General features: G+C 36.5%; 2 protein-coding genes across 2 annotated transcripts; both read left to right on the forward strand.

The window, feature by feature from the left end:
- The first annotated feature begins 779 nt into the window (after positions 1 to 779).
- Positions 780 to 14,729, forward strand: LOC143031198 (uncharacterized). Its single transcript, XM_076194737.1, has 2 exons — positions 780 to 872; positions 10,683 to 14,729. The coding sequence occupies exon 2, from the start codon at positions 10,830 to 10,832 to the stop codon at positions 11,826 to 11,828; it is 999 nt and encodes a 332-aa protein (XP_076050852.1). The 5' UTR covers positions 780 to 872; positions 10,683 to 10,829; the 3' UTR covers positions 11,829 to 14,729.
- Positions 1,165 to 6,042, forward strand: LOC143031201 (uncharacterized). The gene is made up of 2 exons (XM_076194740.1): positions 1,165 to 2,688; positions 2,952 to 6,042. The coding sequence occupies exon 2, from the start codon at positions 3,169 to 3,171 to the stop codon at positions 3,955 to 3,957; it is 789 nt and encodes a 262-aa protein (XP_076050855.1). The 5' UTR covers positions 1,165 to 2,688; positions 2,952 to 3,168; the 3' UTR covers positions 3,958 to 6,042.
- Positions 14,730 to 17,938: the final 3,209 nt, after the last annotated feature.

The following is a 17,938-nucleotide window of genomic DNA, read 5'->3' on the forward strand; positions in this document are numbered from 1 at the left end:
TTCCTTGAAGGCCGGCCTTTCGTCATCCTTACAGACCACAAGCCACTCGCCCATGCCCTAGACAGGGTCTCCGACCATCACTCCGCCAGAGTCTCCCGGCAGCTGTCATTCCTCTCCCAATTTGATACTCGAATTGAGTATATCAAGGGGACTGGATAACCAGGTGGCCGACGCCTTGTCTAGAATCACTTCCAGCATCCTCCCTGACCACAACATAGACTACACACTGTATCTCCTTTCTTCAGACATTCTGCATGGCATCCATCCAGACCAGGTGCCTTACCTGCTTTCATCATTTTAACACTTAGAGAAAATATTTGTTGAACGCCTCACCCATTTTTTCCTCCGACTCGATCATGACATCTTCGTCGTTTTTCCTTTCCTTATTTTTTGTTCTGTATTATTTATTAACACAATTTACATATTATTTATTAGTTGAGATTGATTTGGATATACAATTGCATAGGATAAGATCACATGTATACATATAAAATAGAAATGTAAAATAGAAATAGCAATGTATAAATTCAAACAGAAAATAGATATAGAAATATGAAATATAAACACGTATATATAGATGTAAAATAGAAAAAGAAAAATAGAACATTATAGAGTATAAAACGTAAAATATAGAGTATCAATGAAAATATATAAAGTATAAAATCTAAGATCTTAAACAGAGAATAGAAAGTAGAAATAGGAAAATAGAAAAATATATAGAACATGGAAAACCTACACCTAAGCCCTTATGTGTGTTTACATTTAGTGACAGACCGACGACCCTGGAGTTGCTCTCTTTCAGTTATTTGTCGAACTTGTATTCGTGGTTGTGCTTTGTACAGGCCAAACAAGTGTGATTTCTTCTTAGATTCGTAAGTGCAATCATACTGTGTAAGGTAACTGTGCATGAGTTGTATTCGCGTTTGACACTTGTTACACTATAATTCTGCCGTCAAAACTCAAAAGGCAGAACAATTAACTCAAAATATTCTGTATTGGCAAATTTGGTATCTAAGGAATCAGCAGAAACAAACAACCCTCATTTAAAAGGTGGTTCTTACCATTTTATTGGGGTCTCATCAGGCAGACTGCGTTAACTCCATATGTTTTCTATATTATTTGAAGGCGAATTGACTATTTTATGGAAACATATTGCCACAAAGCAACAGTTCTAAGGTTAATCCCTAGGTTTGCAAAACTGCAAGATGCAGATGTAAGTAGCAAAAAATCAATGAGCATTCAATCCTTTACCATAATTCTTTTCAAAGTAAGGAATTTGGAGGTGATGCACTTTGATATTTATAGCAGAATTCCTGTTTGGCTGTGTATTTGGTATTCTGGATGGGTAAATGTGTGGGTATTTATGAAGCTCAGTCTCACAGCTGCCGTTACCTATGTCATCAACAAGCTCTTAATATTGTGAGGATTTTGAACTCTGTATATAAGTACACCTAACTAATAGTGACATCAGTGGCTATTAAAAAGAATGAGATTGGCAAAGCAAAGGCATAGGTTAGGTTAGTTTAGGTCAGGTCTCAGCTGCAATTCTTACCTCTATAATTGGCTAGCTCTTATCATTGAGGATTTTGAATACCATAGATAAGTATTACAAATTAATATTAATGTTGGTAGCAATGTAGAAAAATTGAGACTGAGAGGTATTGTCATTTATCGTGTTTATCCTGTGTGCTTTCATTGTTCTTACATTCCTATTAGGGGAAGGAGCTCGATCTTGTCTTCCTTGGTATGAAAATCAAGACTTTATGGAGTTCAATCTCAATTCACTGTGCACTCGTTATGATTTTATTGAGGGAAAAAAAATTCTTGATGTTTACAGCACAAATCCCTGTCACATTAATTACAAGTCATTGAATTACAGTTTGAGAACTTCTACCTTCCCTTAATCTTACATAAATACATAAATATGTAGGTCATATCACCTATATGCCCAGATCACTTCCAGCATGGTTAGGTCAGGCCTCTGATTTAGGTCCTCTGTGTTCTCTCTCAGTTGACCGTGACCAGTTGTGTCAGTTAGTATAAGATGTTCCTCAAAATTATTTTTAGCCTCTTGATTCCCCCAGAATTGATCAAATCTCCTTTCAAATTGTAATACACTAGAAGACTGATTTAACAAGTCTCTATTTAGTGGAAGCCAGATTTAAAGGAAGTTTAAAATAATTGGGGAAATATCCTGGAAAGCTTACATTAGTGAGCATAATTCCATTAAACCAAGCATATTCTGTTATTTGCAATCATCCATTAATTGGAGAGAGCTTGATGCTGCCAGTGGTGATGTGGTAACTGTTTTTCACCAGAAGCAACATTGCCGGTGCTCGGGCAGTATCATAACGCCTGAATTCATCAGTTCTGTCCAAGTTGTCATTGACAAGGACCCTGGGCAGGTAGTTGCACGTTGATGAGGATACCATCCGACATGTGGTTCATGAAGACCTCTGTTACAAGTCATATGTGATGCAGAGAGGACATTTCATGTCCCAGACAACCAGGGAGAACTGAGTGACCAGGGCCAAGCATCTCTTGAACAAGCTGAAACATCTGGAGGAGGCAGGAATGCCGTGGTTCTTCTCCAGTGAGAAAAACTTTGTCAAGGACCAGAAGGTGCACTTCCAAATCTTGTGATGTGATGAATAAAGCTAGAGCAAAATTGGAGTCAATCTGCTCATGGTGGGTTGAGTATGCTTGTAGTATCTCATAGACAATTTTCACCAAATTTCTAATGAAAAAGTAGAATGGAACATATTTTAGCACCATATATGTTAGTGTTTCTACCTATTTTATGCAAGGTAATGGGGTGTACAAAGGGTCTGTTTAGGTACAAAGGGACTTGACTATGAAATGGTTTGTATACAAAACATCCACACTCCTATTGCAGTGTGTTACACAATTTCAAAGAGTTAGATGTCAATCTTATGATAACATTTTTTCAGGATGAGGGTGGCTATCACCATTTCTTTGGAAGAGCTGTCCATAGATTCCATACATGTCATAATGTGATAAAGAGAATCTGGTGAGACTTCTGTGATACAGCAGCTATATCACAAGTTGTTATCTTACACTGGAGACAAGCCTTTCCTGTGTGATTCTACTTTCTCACGAAAGTGTGATCTTAAATGGCACAAAAGTCACATCAAAGGTCACCACGTGATGATCCATACAGGGGTGGGGAAGCCTTTCCAGTGTGATCTTTGTGACTCTGCTTTCTCACGAAAAGATGTTCTCACACAGCATATGAGGACCCACACAGGAGAGAAGCCTTTCCAGTGTGACCTGTGCAATTCTTCTTTTTCACAAAAGAGTCATCTCAAAGGTCATATGAGGACCCACACAGGAGAGAAGCCTTTCCAGTGTGACCTTTGTGATTCTGCTTTCTCACAAAAGGGTTATCTCACACAGCATTTGAGGAACCACACAGGAGAGAAGCCATTCCAGTGTGATCTTTGTGATTCAGCTTTCACAAGAAAGGGTTCTCTCACACAGCACATGAGAACCCACACAGGAGAAAAGCCTTTCCAGTGTGACTTGTGCAATTCTTCTTTTTCACAAAAGGCTAATCTCAAAGAGCATATGATGATCCACACAGGAGAGAAGCCTTTCCAATGTGACCTGTGTGATTCTGCTTTCACACAAAAGAGTAACCTCAAAAAGCATATGATGACCCACACAGGAGAGAAGCCTTTCCACTGTGATATTTGTGATTATGCTTTCTCAGAAAAAGGTCATTTAAAAAAACATATAAGGACACACACAGGAGAGAAGCCTTTCCAGTGTGACCTTTGTGATTCTGCCTTCTCAAGAAAGGATTCTCTCACACAGCATATGAGGACCCACACAGGAGAGAAACTTTTCCAGTGCAACCTGTGCGATTCTGCTTTCATACAAAAAAGGTCTCTCAATTATCACATGGTGACTCACACGGGAGAGAAGCCATTCTGAGTGTTGTGTGTATTCACTTTTTCACTTGGTCTTTGGATCACGTGTTGGACTCGTGATCGACAGCTATTTCCCTCCCGGAAGAGAGCTCAGAGCTCATAGGTGGTCCGATCTATGGGTAATGCTATGACCTTTCACACACACACGCACCCAACTCCCCGCCCACGAGAGTCAGAGTAACGACCCGAAGCACAGCAGTGCCGAAATAATTTCGGCCCTGGGCAGGATTCGAACCATTAGTGTGTGTGTGTGCATACACATTTTACAACTAGTGCACAAAGGAAAAGATGTGTGCTCACAAGGTTTTCAAGATGAAATTTAAATGTTTTAATTAGAAAAAAATTAATGCTGTATAATGTCATGATAATAAATTCAAAACAATAGAAAGATGTGATTTTAAGAATCTATCAATGACATTTGAAATGGAAATGTGTCATTTCATAATTTTACATGTAGTTATGGGATCAGTTGAACTGTATTTAGCATTTATTCATCACAAGTACTTGTTCTGTCAAGCAAAATATATCAAGAAGCATGTTATAACCCCCCCCCCTCCCATCTCAAATTAAATAGTCCTGATGGCCTGGTAACTGAATACTTCATATGGGATATAGTGATGACTGAAAAGGGAATGAAAATTAATGTCACTTAAACAGGAGTATTGAACATCAGTAGAGAAAATAAACAACTAAATATAAGTATTAGGAATGAAAGGCTGAGGCAGGTCACAAATTTTAAGTATTTGGGAGTCAAGATTGACAAGGAGAACAAATATGAAATTGAAACTATGAAGAGGATCAAAGAATTTAACCAAAATGTTGGTGTACTATACCCACTTATTAAGGACAAAAATATACTAAGCTAAAAGTGCAACACTAAAAGAAAGCCAAAGCAAAATTTGGAAGTTAAAAATTATGATATAGGAAAGGGAGCCACTGGAGAGGCCCATCCTAACATTTTATTTGACTATTTGAAAAGGGGAAACAAAGAAAAATAAAACAAGGCAACACCCAAGTTTGTAGATAGTGCACATGGACTTTGTGGGTATTTTGTAATATGTAGCCATTTGTTAAAAAAAAAAAAACAAAAAAAAAAAAAAAAAAACTGAACCACCATGTCAAATTCAAAGGAACCAAAGGGGGTGATTCTGGAGTGAACTGTTAGGTGCTAGTGAATAGCTAGAGGAAATAATGAAGACTGCTACATCCATGTACAGGGATTCCTAGTGGAGGAGTTACAAGGTTGGTTTGTGTTTTATATTTCCTCTATTTCACATTGTGATTTCTCATTTGGTAGTGAACATGTTAATGTCATTTGTCTTTGATATCATAATTTTGTGGCTGATACTACAGAAATCATTAATTGGTCGGTTTAATGGTTTGAAATTTTGTGAGAAATATATATATATACATATGCAAATTTTACTCAAATGGGGGTATTTGCTCTTCAGAATGAAGAGTTCTGTTACATGGCAAAGTTGATGAATACTAAAGGAACCTTCCTTGTGGCTAATGCAGACTGTGAGCAAGGTTTTAGTTCAATAAAAAAAAATAAAAAAAATAGTGTGTATAAATGTGGAGAAATGCCAAAGACAGAAGAGAGTAAGAAGTAAGGAGTAAGAACCTAGAACTAAACAAGTGAAGAATTTGTAATGGACTTGTTATGTATATTTTGAATTATTTTTTGTCAACTCTGCCATTGTCACACAAAGGATTCTTGAAATACAAAATTAGTGAAAAATAAGAAACAAGAGAATTAAAATATATGCCTAATGACTTGTTTTATTTATAGAAAACCAAATCAAAGCAAATCAAATTATGTCTCTCGATGTCTCTGATTCCGTTAGCTATTATTAATTCAAATGTTTTACCTATAACTGATGTCAAACTGATTGGCCTATAGTTACATATAGACGATTTATCTCCCTCTTTGAAAACAGGAACAACATTTGCCTGCCCCCCAAGCGACAGGCACAAAACCAGTGTCTATCGACTTATTAAACATTTCTGTTAACTTGTTGCAGATTTCAAATTTACACTCTTTAAGCACTTTCGGAAATTTTTCGTCTGGACCTGGGGATTTTGTAGCTTTAAGGCTTACAATCTGTTTGACTACTTCTACCTTACTAATTCTGATGTTAGTCTACTTTCTTCATCCCCACTGAAAATAGGATCGCAGTGAGGTACCACATAACTTTGTAAACAGAGAAAGAAAATGTTTGTCGACTCTCAAGTTTTCCTCTGATTCTGTCATGACATCTTCATTTTTAATTGGATCTATCCTTTCCTTATTTTTTTGTTCTGTATTATTTGTTAACACAATTTTCATAACATTCATTGGCTGAGATTCATTTGGATATACAAGTTACATATAAAATAACATGTATAGATATAAAATAGAAATAGCAATGTATAAATTCAATCACAAAATAGATATAGAAATATGAAATACAAATATGTATATATAAATGTAAAATAGAAATAGAAAAGTAGAACATATAGAGTATAAGACATAAAATATTGAATACAAATGAAAAGATATTAAGTATAAAAATCTAAAATCTTAAAAAGAGAATAGAAAGTAGAAATAGGAAAATAGAAAATATATAGGATGTGGAAAACCTGCACCTACGCCGGGCATGACCTTATGTGTGTTAACATGTGGCGCCATAGACTCATTCAGTTATTTGCAGAGTTTATTTTCGTGGTTGTGGTTTGTGCAGGCCAAGCAAGTGTGAGTTCTTCTTGAATTACCATTATATCGGGATCTCAACAGGCAGTTTGCATTAACTCCATATGTTTTCTAGGCGAATTGACTATTTTATGGGAACCTAATGCCACAAAGCAACAGTTCTAATGTCAATCACTAGGTTTGCAAAACTACAGGAAGCAGATGAAAGTAGCAAAAAACTAATGAGCATTTAAGTCTATACCATAAATTTTTTCAAAGGAATTTGGAGGTAATGCATTTTGAATATTTATAGCAGAATTCCTGTTTGGCTGTGTATTTGGTATTCTGGACAGGGGTAAATGTGTGGGTATTTATAAAGATCAGTCTCACAACTGCAGTTACCTATGTGAGCATTTTGAACTCTGTATATAAGTACACCTAACTTATAGTGACATCAGTGGCTATCAAAAAAATGAGATTGGCAAACCAAGGGTCTAGGTTAGGTTAGTTCAGGTCAGGTATCACAGCTGCAATTCTTACCTCTATAATTGGCTAGCTCTTATCATTGAGGATTTTGAATACCATACAGTATTCCAAATGGACAATTTATAGTTTCACCCAACCATAGAATTTGATATGTGGCTTATGTGTTTCTGGTGAGAAATGTCGTGATATGAACGATGGTGTACATCATTTCCCTCGCAAATGTGTGCTTTTGAAGTAATTAAGTATTGAAGTTATACACTTATGCCTACATCTCCCGAACGATCTGGGGGGGACGTGTGGGAAATCGGGGTTTTTGGGTGGGGAAGACTAATAAATGGAATAATATGCATTGCAAAACAGATATAAAATGAACAAAAATATTTAAAAGATAAAAATTGATTAATATTAATGTTGGTAGCAATGTAGAAAGGAAATTAAGACTGGGAGGTATCTTCATATTTATCAACGTATTTATCCCATGTGCTTTCACAATTCTTACATTTCTATTAGGGGGTGGAGCTCCGTCTTTTCTTCCTCAGTATGAAAATCAAGAATTTATTAAGTTCACTCAGAACTCACTGTGCCCTGATTATGATGTTCTTGAGGGTATTAATTACAAGTCATTGAATTATAGTTTGAGAAGTTATACCTTCCCTTAATCTTACATAGATACTGGATTTAGGTTGTATGACCTATATTCAGGCCTCTGATTTATGTCCTCTATGTCCTCCCCCCAGTTAACCCATTCAACTCCGATGACAAGATGTCTTGTCATTTGGTCAAATAAAACAAAAAATCATAAAACACCAAAATGTTTGATCAAACACCAGAAAAATATGACGTCAGTCCTCGCTTCGCTGCGAGCGAAGCGAGGATTGACGTCATATTTTTCTGGTGTTTGATCAAACATTTTGGTGTTTTATGATTTTTTGTTTTATTTGACCAAATGACAAGACATCTTGTCATCGGAGTTGAATGGGTTAACCTTGACCAGGTCTGTCAGTTAGTATAAGATGTTCCTCAAAATTATTTTTAGCCTCTTGATTCACCCAGAATTTATCAAATCTCCTTTCAAATTGTAGTACAGTAGAAGACCGATTTAACAAGTCTCTATTTAGTGGAAGCCAGATTTAATGGAAATTTGAAATTAGGGGAATTACTGGGAAGCTCACATTAGTGAGCATAATTCCATTAAACCAAGCATATTCTGTTATTTGCAAACATCCCTTAATTGTGATTGAAGTTGCTGCAATAAGTGAAAATCTGCAATGTAGAGAATGCCCCAGTATATTAATTCTTATAGTTTAAGCTTTAAACACAGATTTGATTAAATACTTTTTTAAACACATTCTGAAAACATTCAAACAAATTTTTTTTAAGCATATGAATGTATAGAGAATACATGTGCACATATATATATATATATATATATATATATATATATATATATATATATATATATATATATATATGTATGTATTTCTAAACAGAAATGTAGTAGCACATTTGTAAATGACACACAGGAACCCACAGTCGGAGAAAGAATAAACTTCGAAAAAAGAAGAATCCTATATTTCGGCTATCAACTGTAGCCCTCTTCAGGAAAGTACATAAGATAGAGAACAGAGGGGACTTATAAACTACAGTAAGAAGAGATGTGGACAGTTGACCTCACACAGGCGCGGGGCAAACTGGGGTGGCGGAGAAGGGAGGGGGTGAGGAGAGGGGAGGATGTAACGTCCGCATCAGCTTGCTTACTGCTGCGCGTGAGATGATGTCAGGTGTCCACTGCCCTTTTCGTCGTGGGATGACAGTTGGGGCCCATTTGAAGTGTTCCATGATAAATTGAACCAATTGACCCCGAATCTTAATTTTAAAGTTGAATGGGAAGAAGGACACCAAATCCCTTTCTTGGATATTTTGTTAAGAAGAACTGATGATGATTTATTCTTTACAGTATACCGTAAGCCCACCCATTCAGGCAGTTATCTCCACTTTTTTAGCAATCACCCTGACAATGTTAAGAAAGGTGTTGCCTCTGGCCTTTTCTTGAGGGCTTTCAGGATTTGCAGTCCTCAATTTCTGGACCATGAGATTGAGGTAATCAAATGTCAACTTGAGAAGTTGGCTAATCCACCTTGGTTTCTGGACCAAGCCCTCAGTAAGGCTAGGGCCAACCATTTTAAAACTTCCGTCCCCTCAAGTTTTCTCCGCTCCTTTAAGGACATTTTAAAAATTCCATCCAATAATACCATCAGTTCTTCTACTAAATTGTTTCCTCATGAACGTCTCACTATTGCCTATCACTATCCTAACACCGTGCGTAAGCAAATTGTGAACGTTCAACAAAAACCGAAGGAAGTTGAGTCACCTGGTGTTTATTGTTTGCTTTGCAAAGATTGTGATTTGGTTTACTTGGGTCAAACCGGGAGAGACTTGAACACTAGATTGGCAGAACATAAAAGGTCAATTAGGTATGGGCAAGAAAATTCGGCTGTATTTCTTCATGTCAAAAATAAGAATCATTCTTTCGACTGGGGTAAGGCCAGATTAGTGTTCAAGTCCCACTGCGGTTTCAGGAGGAAAATAGTCGAATCAGCATTAATTGAGGAATGCCCTAATATTAATATTTCTAAAGGGCAGTGGACACCTGACATCATCTCACGCGCAGCAGTAAGCAAGCTGATGCGGACGTTACATCCTCCCCTCTCCTCACCCCCTCCCTCCTCCGCCACCCCAGTTTGCCCCGCGCCTGAGTGAGGTCAACTGTCCACATCTCTTCTTACTGTAGTTTATAAGTCCCCTCTGTTCTCTATCTTATGTACTTTCCTGAAGAGGGCTACAGTTGATAGCCGAAATATAGGATTCTTCTTTTTTCGAAGTTTATTCTTTCTCCGACTGTGGGTTCCTGTGTGTCATATGTATGTATGTATATATATATATATATATATATATGTATGTATGTATATATATATATATGTATGTATGTATATATATATATGTATGTATGTATATATGTATATATATATATGTATGTATGTATATATATATATGTATATAATATATATGTATATATTATATATTATATATATATGTATATATATATATATATATATGTATATATATAATATATATATATATGTATATATATAATATGTATATGTATATACAGTATATATATATATATATATATATATACATGAAAATGAGCTCTCCTACTGGGATTCGAACTCGCACCTGAGTGGCTTGCATTTTATAAGATGAAGGCTGTGCCATCATGCCATCACGACCCTACACAATGGAACGACCTAGTTCTTGATGGCCGAATTGTTCTGCTGAGGGCACTTGGGTGAAACATGCTAAGTACCATATTGTATCAAATCCTTTATGCAGGCTAGTCTTCTGACAAGTGTTTTGTGTCACTATGACATTTGGAAATAAAGTCTCCTACTGGGATTCAGACCCTTGCCTGAGCAGCTTGCTTTTATAAGACACAAAACACGTGTCAAAACACACTCCTATTAATGTATTACACAATTTCAAAGAGTTAGATGTCAGTCTTATTTTTTCAGGATGTGGGTAACTATCACCATTTCTTTGGAAGAGCTATCCATAGATTCCAATGAAGAGAATCTGGTGTGACATCTGTGGCACAAGTCTATCATAAGTCATCTTAGTATGATCTGTGTGATTCTACTTTCTCACAATAGTTATCTCAAATGGCACAAAAGTCACCTCAAAGGTCATATGATGATCCACACAGGAGAGAAGCTTTCAAGTGTGACCTCTGTGATTCTGCTTTCTCACAAAAGGGGTGTCTAACACGGCATATGAGGACCCACACAGGAGAGAAGCCTTTCCAGTGTGACCTGTGTGATTCTAGTTTTTCACATAAAAGTAGTCTCAAAAATCATATGAGGACCCACACAGGAGAGAAGCCTTTCCAGTGTGATCTCTGTGATTATGCTTTCTCAGAAAATGGTAATCTCAAAAAACATATGAGGACCCACACAGGAGAGAAGCCTTTCCAGTGTGACCTTTGTGATTCTGCTTTTGCAGAAAAGAAAACCCTCAAATATCATATGATGACCCACACAAGAAAGAGACCTTTCCAGTGTGACCTCTGTGATTCTGCTTTCCCAAAAAAGGGTTCTCTCACAACGCATATGAAAATCCACACAGGAGAGAAGCCTTTCCAGTGTGACCTGTGTGATTCTGCTTTTTCACAAAAGAGTAGTCTCCAAAAGCATTTGAGGATCCACACAGGAGAGAAGCCTTTCCAGTGTGATCTCTGTGATTATGCTTTCTCAGAAAAGGGTAATCTCAAAAAACATATAATGACCCACACAGGAGAGAAGCCTTTCCAGTGTGATCTCTGTGATTCTGCTTTCTCAGAAAAGGGTAATCTCAAAAAGCATATAATGACCCACACAGGAGAGAAACCTTTCCAGTGTGACCTTTGTGATTCTGCTTTCTCAGAAAAGAAAACCCTCAAATATCACATGAGGACCCACGCAGGGAAGAAACCTTTCCAGTGTGACTTTTGTGATTCTGCTTTCCCAAAAAAGGGTTTTCTCACCAAGCATATGAAGATCCACACAGGAGAGAAGCCTTTCCAGTGTGATCTTTGTGATTCTGCTTTCTCACAAAAAGATGCTCTCACACGGCATATGAAGATCCACTCAGGAGAGAAACTCCTCCTGTGTGACCCATGCTAAAGGATGCTCTCACACAGCATATGAGGACCCACACAGGAGAGAAGCCTTTCCAGTGTGACCTGTGCCATTCTACTTTCTCAAGAAAGAGTTCTCTCAATTGCCACATGATGAGTCACACCAGTATGGCCTGTGCAGTGGAAAAAAAAAATCCCTCAAAGTTTTGTGTATGTGTGCACTTACATGTTATACAACTAGTATAAAAAGGAAAAAAATGTGTGCACACCAGGTTATCAAGATGAAATTGAAATGTTTTCCTTTTAAGAAATTTTTCATATACTTTGATGATAATGAATTGAAAAAAAAAACATTATTTTGAGAATCTGTCAGTGACCCTTCAAATGTAAGTGTACAATTTCATAAATTCAAAAATAGTTTTGAAATCATTTGTACTGTGTTCAGCAGTTATTCATCACCAGTACTTGCTAAGTCAAGTGAAATAAATAAAGAAGAATAACTTTCACCCCACTAAATTAGTCCTGATGGCCTGATAACCGAATACTTCATACAACTCTAGTGTTTTCTATTTTCTAATGTATGAGAGTCTAAAAAAAAAAATTGTGGAGTATCTCTATTGAGACCCATTCAAGAATAACAACATGAGGAAAGAAGATGCTGATGAAAAAGGGCTACTAAAAGAGCTTTGGAAGTGCAACACGGAAACAAAGTAAAAGGTAATTTTTTTTATTTAGGAAGCCACTGGATAGGCTCATCCTGATGTTCTACTTGAGGGTACTTGAAAGGAAACAAAGAAAAATAGAACAAAATGACACCCACTTTTGGTAAATAATGCACATGGGCATAGTCTGTATTCTGTAATCTAGCTATTTGTAACATTGCAAAACATAACAAATTTGTAAAGAACCGAGACACCATGTCATATTCAAAGGAAGGAAAGGGGTATGAAATGAAAATTAAATGCTAGCTGCTAGTGAATAGCTGGATGAAATCTTGAAAACTTCTACAAGCATTAACATGGCAGATTCCTTGAGAATGGTGTACAACAATGGTCAGTATTTGATATCTCCTCAATTTCACATTGTAATTTTTGGTAGTGAACATGTTAATGCCCTTTGTCTTCCACATCATGGCTTTCTGGCAGATACAAAACAGAAATAATTGGTCATTTTAATGATTTGAAAATTTCTGTGCAGGTAAAAAATAAACATAAGTTATATAAAAATTTACACAAATGGTGGTATTTTCTCTTCAGAAAGAACAGTTCTGTGACATGGCAAAGTTGATACATATTGGAGTAACCTAGCATCCAGTGCAGCCTCCTATGAAAAAGGTCTTAGTCAAATGAATCAAATAAAAAACAAACTTAGAAACCACTTAGGTGAATGTCATTTAAATACTTGTATGATTATGAGAATGAAAAGCTACTAATTATACGGAAATTCAGTCAAATAAGATATTGTAAGTAGGTTAATACCAAAGACAGAAGAGAGAAGAAATAAGGAGTTAGAGGCTAGAACTAAACAAATTGAGAATCAGTAAAGGACATGTATGTATAGAGTAGTTGTTTACAAAGTTAATATTTTGTCAGCTCTGTCATTGTCACACAAAGGACTCTTGAAATACAAAATTGGTGAAAAATTAATAAGAAACAAAATCAAAATATATGCCTAATGATTTGTTTTATTTATGGGAAACCAAATATACAAGGTATTTCAAATACATGATAAAATAGTAACTAGATGGCACTTAGGGAGTGCATACCACCACCAATGTTAAGATCATACAATTTAAAAGTTAATTTTGCCACATTATGATAGTAGGGGGCACTTTGTATACATGTTATGAAATTTGTATACAGTCTGTAAATGCCTGGATCACCAAATATATATATATATATGTATATATATATATATACACATATATGTGCAAACATATCTGGATCTGTATGAAAAATTAATAACTTTTTTTCTTGACCTAAAATTCACCTTTTCACAAAATCTAATAGAAATCTGAGTTAAGTTGCTAACAGACAAACTAACAAATGCTGGCAAAAACAAAACTTCCTTAGCGGAGGTAACAATATACAATTTAAAACTCTGGGCATTTGCTTAACTGGTCAATATGGTTACATGGGTGTGGATATAGTTTGCAAAGAGGGTAAATTTTGCAGACAAGCAAATTTCTGCCCTCACCTAGAAGGAATTAATTTATGCAAACATTGAAATTAGAAATGGAATATGTGCCTGGCTACAAAAATGTCCTGGCTAATACTCTCTCATAACGTATCGGTTTCAAAGGAGAAAGGTGTCATGCCACAGCATGAATGTATTGAACTACTTATGTCCGTCATCGTAACACCCTTGCAGTATTGTAAAACTTATAAAAATCGTATATGTGTGTAGTTGTATGCCTTGCATTGAATTGTGTTAAGAATTTGAAATTGTATTTAAGTGACACTGTATAAGTTGTAATCATATCAAGAATCATGTGATGTTATGTAGCTTGTGTGGAGGTGTGAGAATGGAGGGAGGAGATACACATCCAGGAAGTTTATTCCCAATGTCAGAGCCATTTACTCAAGGACTAACTGGAGCTTCACATCAATGTGGAGCATTGATGTCATTAGCAAAGGTTATATCTGAACTAGAGATTTTGGGTCTGGACCTGTGTAGTGTATTCAGACTAAAACAATGTTTAGGTGCCTTTTGTTTTTGTTTTGTTGATATTTACACTCACTTTTAGAGTGCCATGATGTAAACATAGACAGTGTATAATAGATGGTGTTATAGGAAGCATGTGTTTAGTTTACCCATACTATGGACAATATTTACAAAGAAACTGATTAGCATGCATGGAAAAACTAAGACATAACAACCTGAATGAAGTGTTTGCATATACAATGCAAGTGCAAACTTTGGAAAATACAAGTGTTGATATAAAACTAAAATGGCTCAAAGAAATGTTATATCTGCAAACTGTCTGGCTCATATTTTGCACAATACAACAAGATTTGCTACAGCTAAACTGGAAATTGAGGCTGAAAATGTTGTGTGTAAAGTGTATGGCAATTTCAGCACTTCAGCTAAAAGGACAACATTACTGCGAGTCCTGCCCTGTTGTCTTAATACAATGACCTTGTTTGTGTCACCCTTGTTATAGACTTTTATTCACTTGAACACCTCTCTTAGATCACCCTGCAGTCTGTATATTTCCAGAGAGTGTAGGTTAGGATGCCTAAGCCCCTCCTTGTAAGGTACATTTCTAAGTCCATGTATCATACTGGTCGTTCTCCTCTGTACTGATTCTAGTGAATTGATGTTCATTCTGTAGGACAGAGACCAAAACTGTACTGCATAGTCCAGGATGGGTCTAACCAATGCCAGATAAAGTTTGATAATTACCTCTGTACTTCTATTTGTAACTGTACTAGAAATGTAACTGGATGCTCTGTCAGCTTTATTCCTGGTACTAATGTACTGTTTCTTGGATTTAAGGTCAGGACTCACTAGAACTCCCAAGTCTCTCTCGCACTAGGTTTTCTCCAAAAACGTGTTATCTAACCTACATCTGCCTTTGGGGTTGTGAAGCCTTATGTTTACCATGCTGCACTTTGAGATATTGAAGTTCATTTGCCATTTCACCAACCATTTGGACAATTTGTTAAGATTTTCAGGCAGAATATCGGTGTCTTCTCCTGACCTAAATCGGTGTCCTATTCTAGTGTCATCCACAATGAACAACGTGGGACCCAAAACCGAGTCCTGGGGAACTTCCCTAGTAACACTCCCCATTTGGATTTTACACCATTTATGGTGATCCACTGTTTTCTTTCATTGATCCAAGCTCCTATCCCATGGACTTTGACTAAAATTAGTAATCTCTGGTGGAGCACCTTGTCAAACGCTTTGCTAAAGTCAAGGTAAATAACATCGTAACTCTCATTGTTATCTGACACCTTGTATACCTTGTAAAAAGAAGATTAGTCACAAATTATTTACTCTTGGAGAAACCATGCTGTGGGACATGAATCAAACTAGGTCTGTTGATGATCTCTGATTCTATTAGCCATTATTGATTCATGCATTTTACCTATAATGTCAAACTCATTCACCTGTAGTTGCATATAGATGATTTGTCTCCCTTTTTGAAAACAGGAATAACGTTTGCCTGCCCCAAGCAATGAGCACAAAATATAGTCTACCGACTTCAACATTTCTGTTAACTGGCCACAGATTTCAAATTTCCACTCTTTAATCACTTTCTGAAATCTTTCATCTGGACCCAGGGATTTTGTAGTTTTAAATCTTTAAATCTGTTTGACTACTACTTTACTAATGCTAATGTTAGATAGTCTACTTTCTTCATCCTCACTGAAAATCAGATCTGAGTGAGGTACCATATAACCCCTCCTTTGTAAACACAGAGGAAATATCTGTTAAATGCCTCACTCATTTCTTCCTCTGATTCTACCATTGGATTGATTTAGATATACAAGAATTACATAGGATAAAATCACATGCATAGATATAAAATAGAAATAGGAATGTATAAATTCAAACACAAAATAGACAGAAATATGAAATATAGATATAGTATGAATATAAAATGGAAAAGGAGAACATAAAGAATATAAGATGTAAAATATGAAATATAGATGAAAATATGCAAAGCATAAAATCTAGAATCTAAAACACAGAAAGTAGATATAGGAAAATAGAAAAAGATATACAAAGTAGAACAACCTATGCCCTAATATCATGTGTGTTTACATATGGTGCCATAGACCGACAAGCCTGGAGTTGCACTTTTTCAGCTGTTTGTAGAACTTGTTTTTGTAGCTGTGTTTCAATACAGGCCAAACAAGTGTGCTTTCTTCTTGAATTCATAAGTGCAGTCTTATAGTGGTAAAGTAGCTTAGTGCATGAGTTGTGTGTTTGCATTTGGCATTTACTACACTTCAACATTAACTCTAAAATTCTGTTTTTCACAGAAAGAGACAAACTTCATCCTAAAGGTGGGTCTTACCATGATATCGAGATCTCAACAGGCAGACTGCATTAACTCCTTATGTTTTTTACATTATTAGAAGAGCATTCAAGCCCTTACCATAATTTTTTTTCAAAGCAAGGAATTTGGAGGTAATACGCTTTGAATATGTATAGCAGAATTCCTGTTTTGCTGTGTATTTGGCATTCTGGACAGGTAAATGTGTGGGTATTTATGAAGATGCTTATCAGTCTCACAATTGCAGTTACCTATGTCATTGGCAAGCTCTTATTATGGTGAGCATTTTGAACTCTATATACAAGTACATCAAACTAATAAAACATCAGTGGCTATTAAAAGGAAAAAATGAGATAGGTGAACCAAGGATTTAGGTTAGATTAGTCCAGGCCAGGTCTCATAGCTGCAAGTTTTACCTCTATAATTGGCTAGCTCTTATCATTGTGTTGGTGTGAGTGATTGTGAACAATGCAGTCTTTTATAATGTGTTGTATGGTATGGGGTGAAGTGTTGCATCCCGGACAATTATCTGCTATGTGGTCATCCAGCCTCTTCTAGTAAATTGGAAGGGGTTGGGTGATGGCTGCACTGTACTATGGCCAGGTGGACTCTATCCTCTCTGGGGAGATTGAGAGGATTCAGAGGAATGGGTGTCAAGGGGCAACAAAATATGGCAACACATTGCTGCATGCCAGATTTTGTTGTTGTTGAAAAATGTGTCTGTTTTAGTTTACTATTCTTAGTATGGGTTTGCATGAGTATGGACTTCTGTGATATGGGCTTCTGCTGTAGGAGTCTGTGATGGTGTTGCTGAGGATACTGTGGAGGGTTTTGTTGAAGATGTAATGGAATGCTTTGCTGACGATGAGGTGTAGAGATTTGTTGAAGATAGTGTGGAAGGTTTATCTGTGTGGTTTTACAAAATAGAGAACTTGTTTTGGACTGTAACAGCAGAGACAGGATTCTCCTAGGAGGAAGGTGGGGGGGAGGGGACATTGATGGTTGGGAAATGCAGGAAGGTGCCCTAACTGCATTTGATGGACTGGAGGGAGGAGGCATATGTCTTTGGTCCACCATCTGAAATGAAGTTGTCCCTTGGCACTACCAAGACAGAGAATTAGCCGGATGAAGAATGTCTTGCTCAAGAT

This window comes from Oratosquilla oratoria, chromosome 12 (assembly GCF_046742065.1).
Source record: "Oratosquilla oratoria isolate Oo_2021 chromosome 12, ASM4674206v1, whole genome shotgun sequence".
NCBI lineage: Eukaryota > Metazoa > Arthropoda > Malacostraca > Stomatopoda > Squillidae > Oratosquilla > Oratosquilla oratoria.

Excerpts from the sequence above, each read along its gene's own strand:
- LOC143031201 (XM_076194740.1), top strand. The coding sequence starts at position 3,169 with ATGATCCATACAGGGGTGGGGAAGCCTTTCCAGTGTGATCTTTGTGAC.
- LOC143031198 (XM_076194737.1), top strand. The coding sequence starts at position 10,830 with ATGGCACAAAAGTCACCTCAAAGGTCATATGATGATCCACACAGGAGA.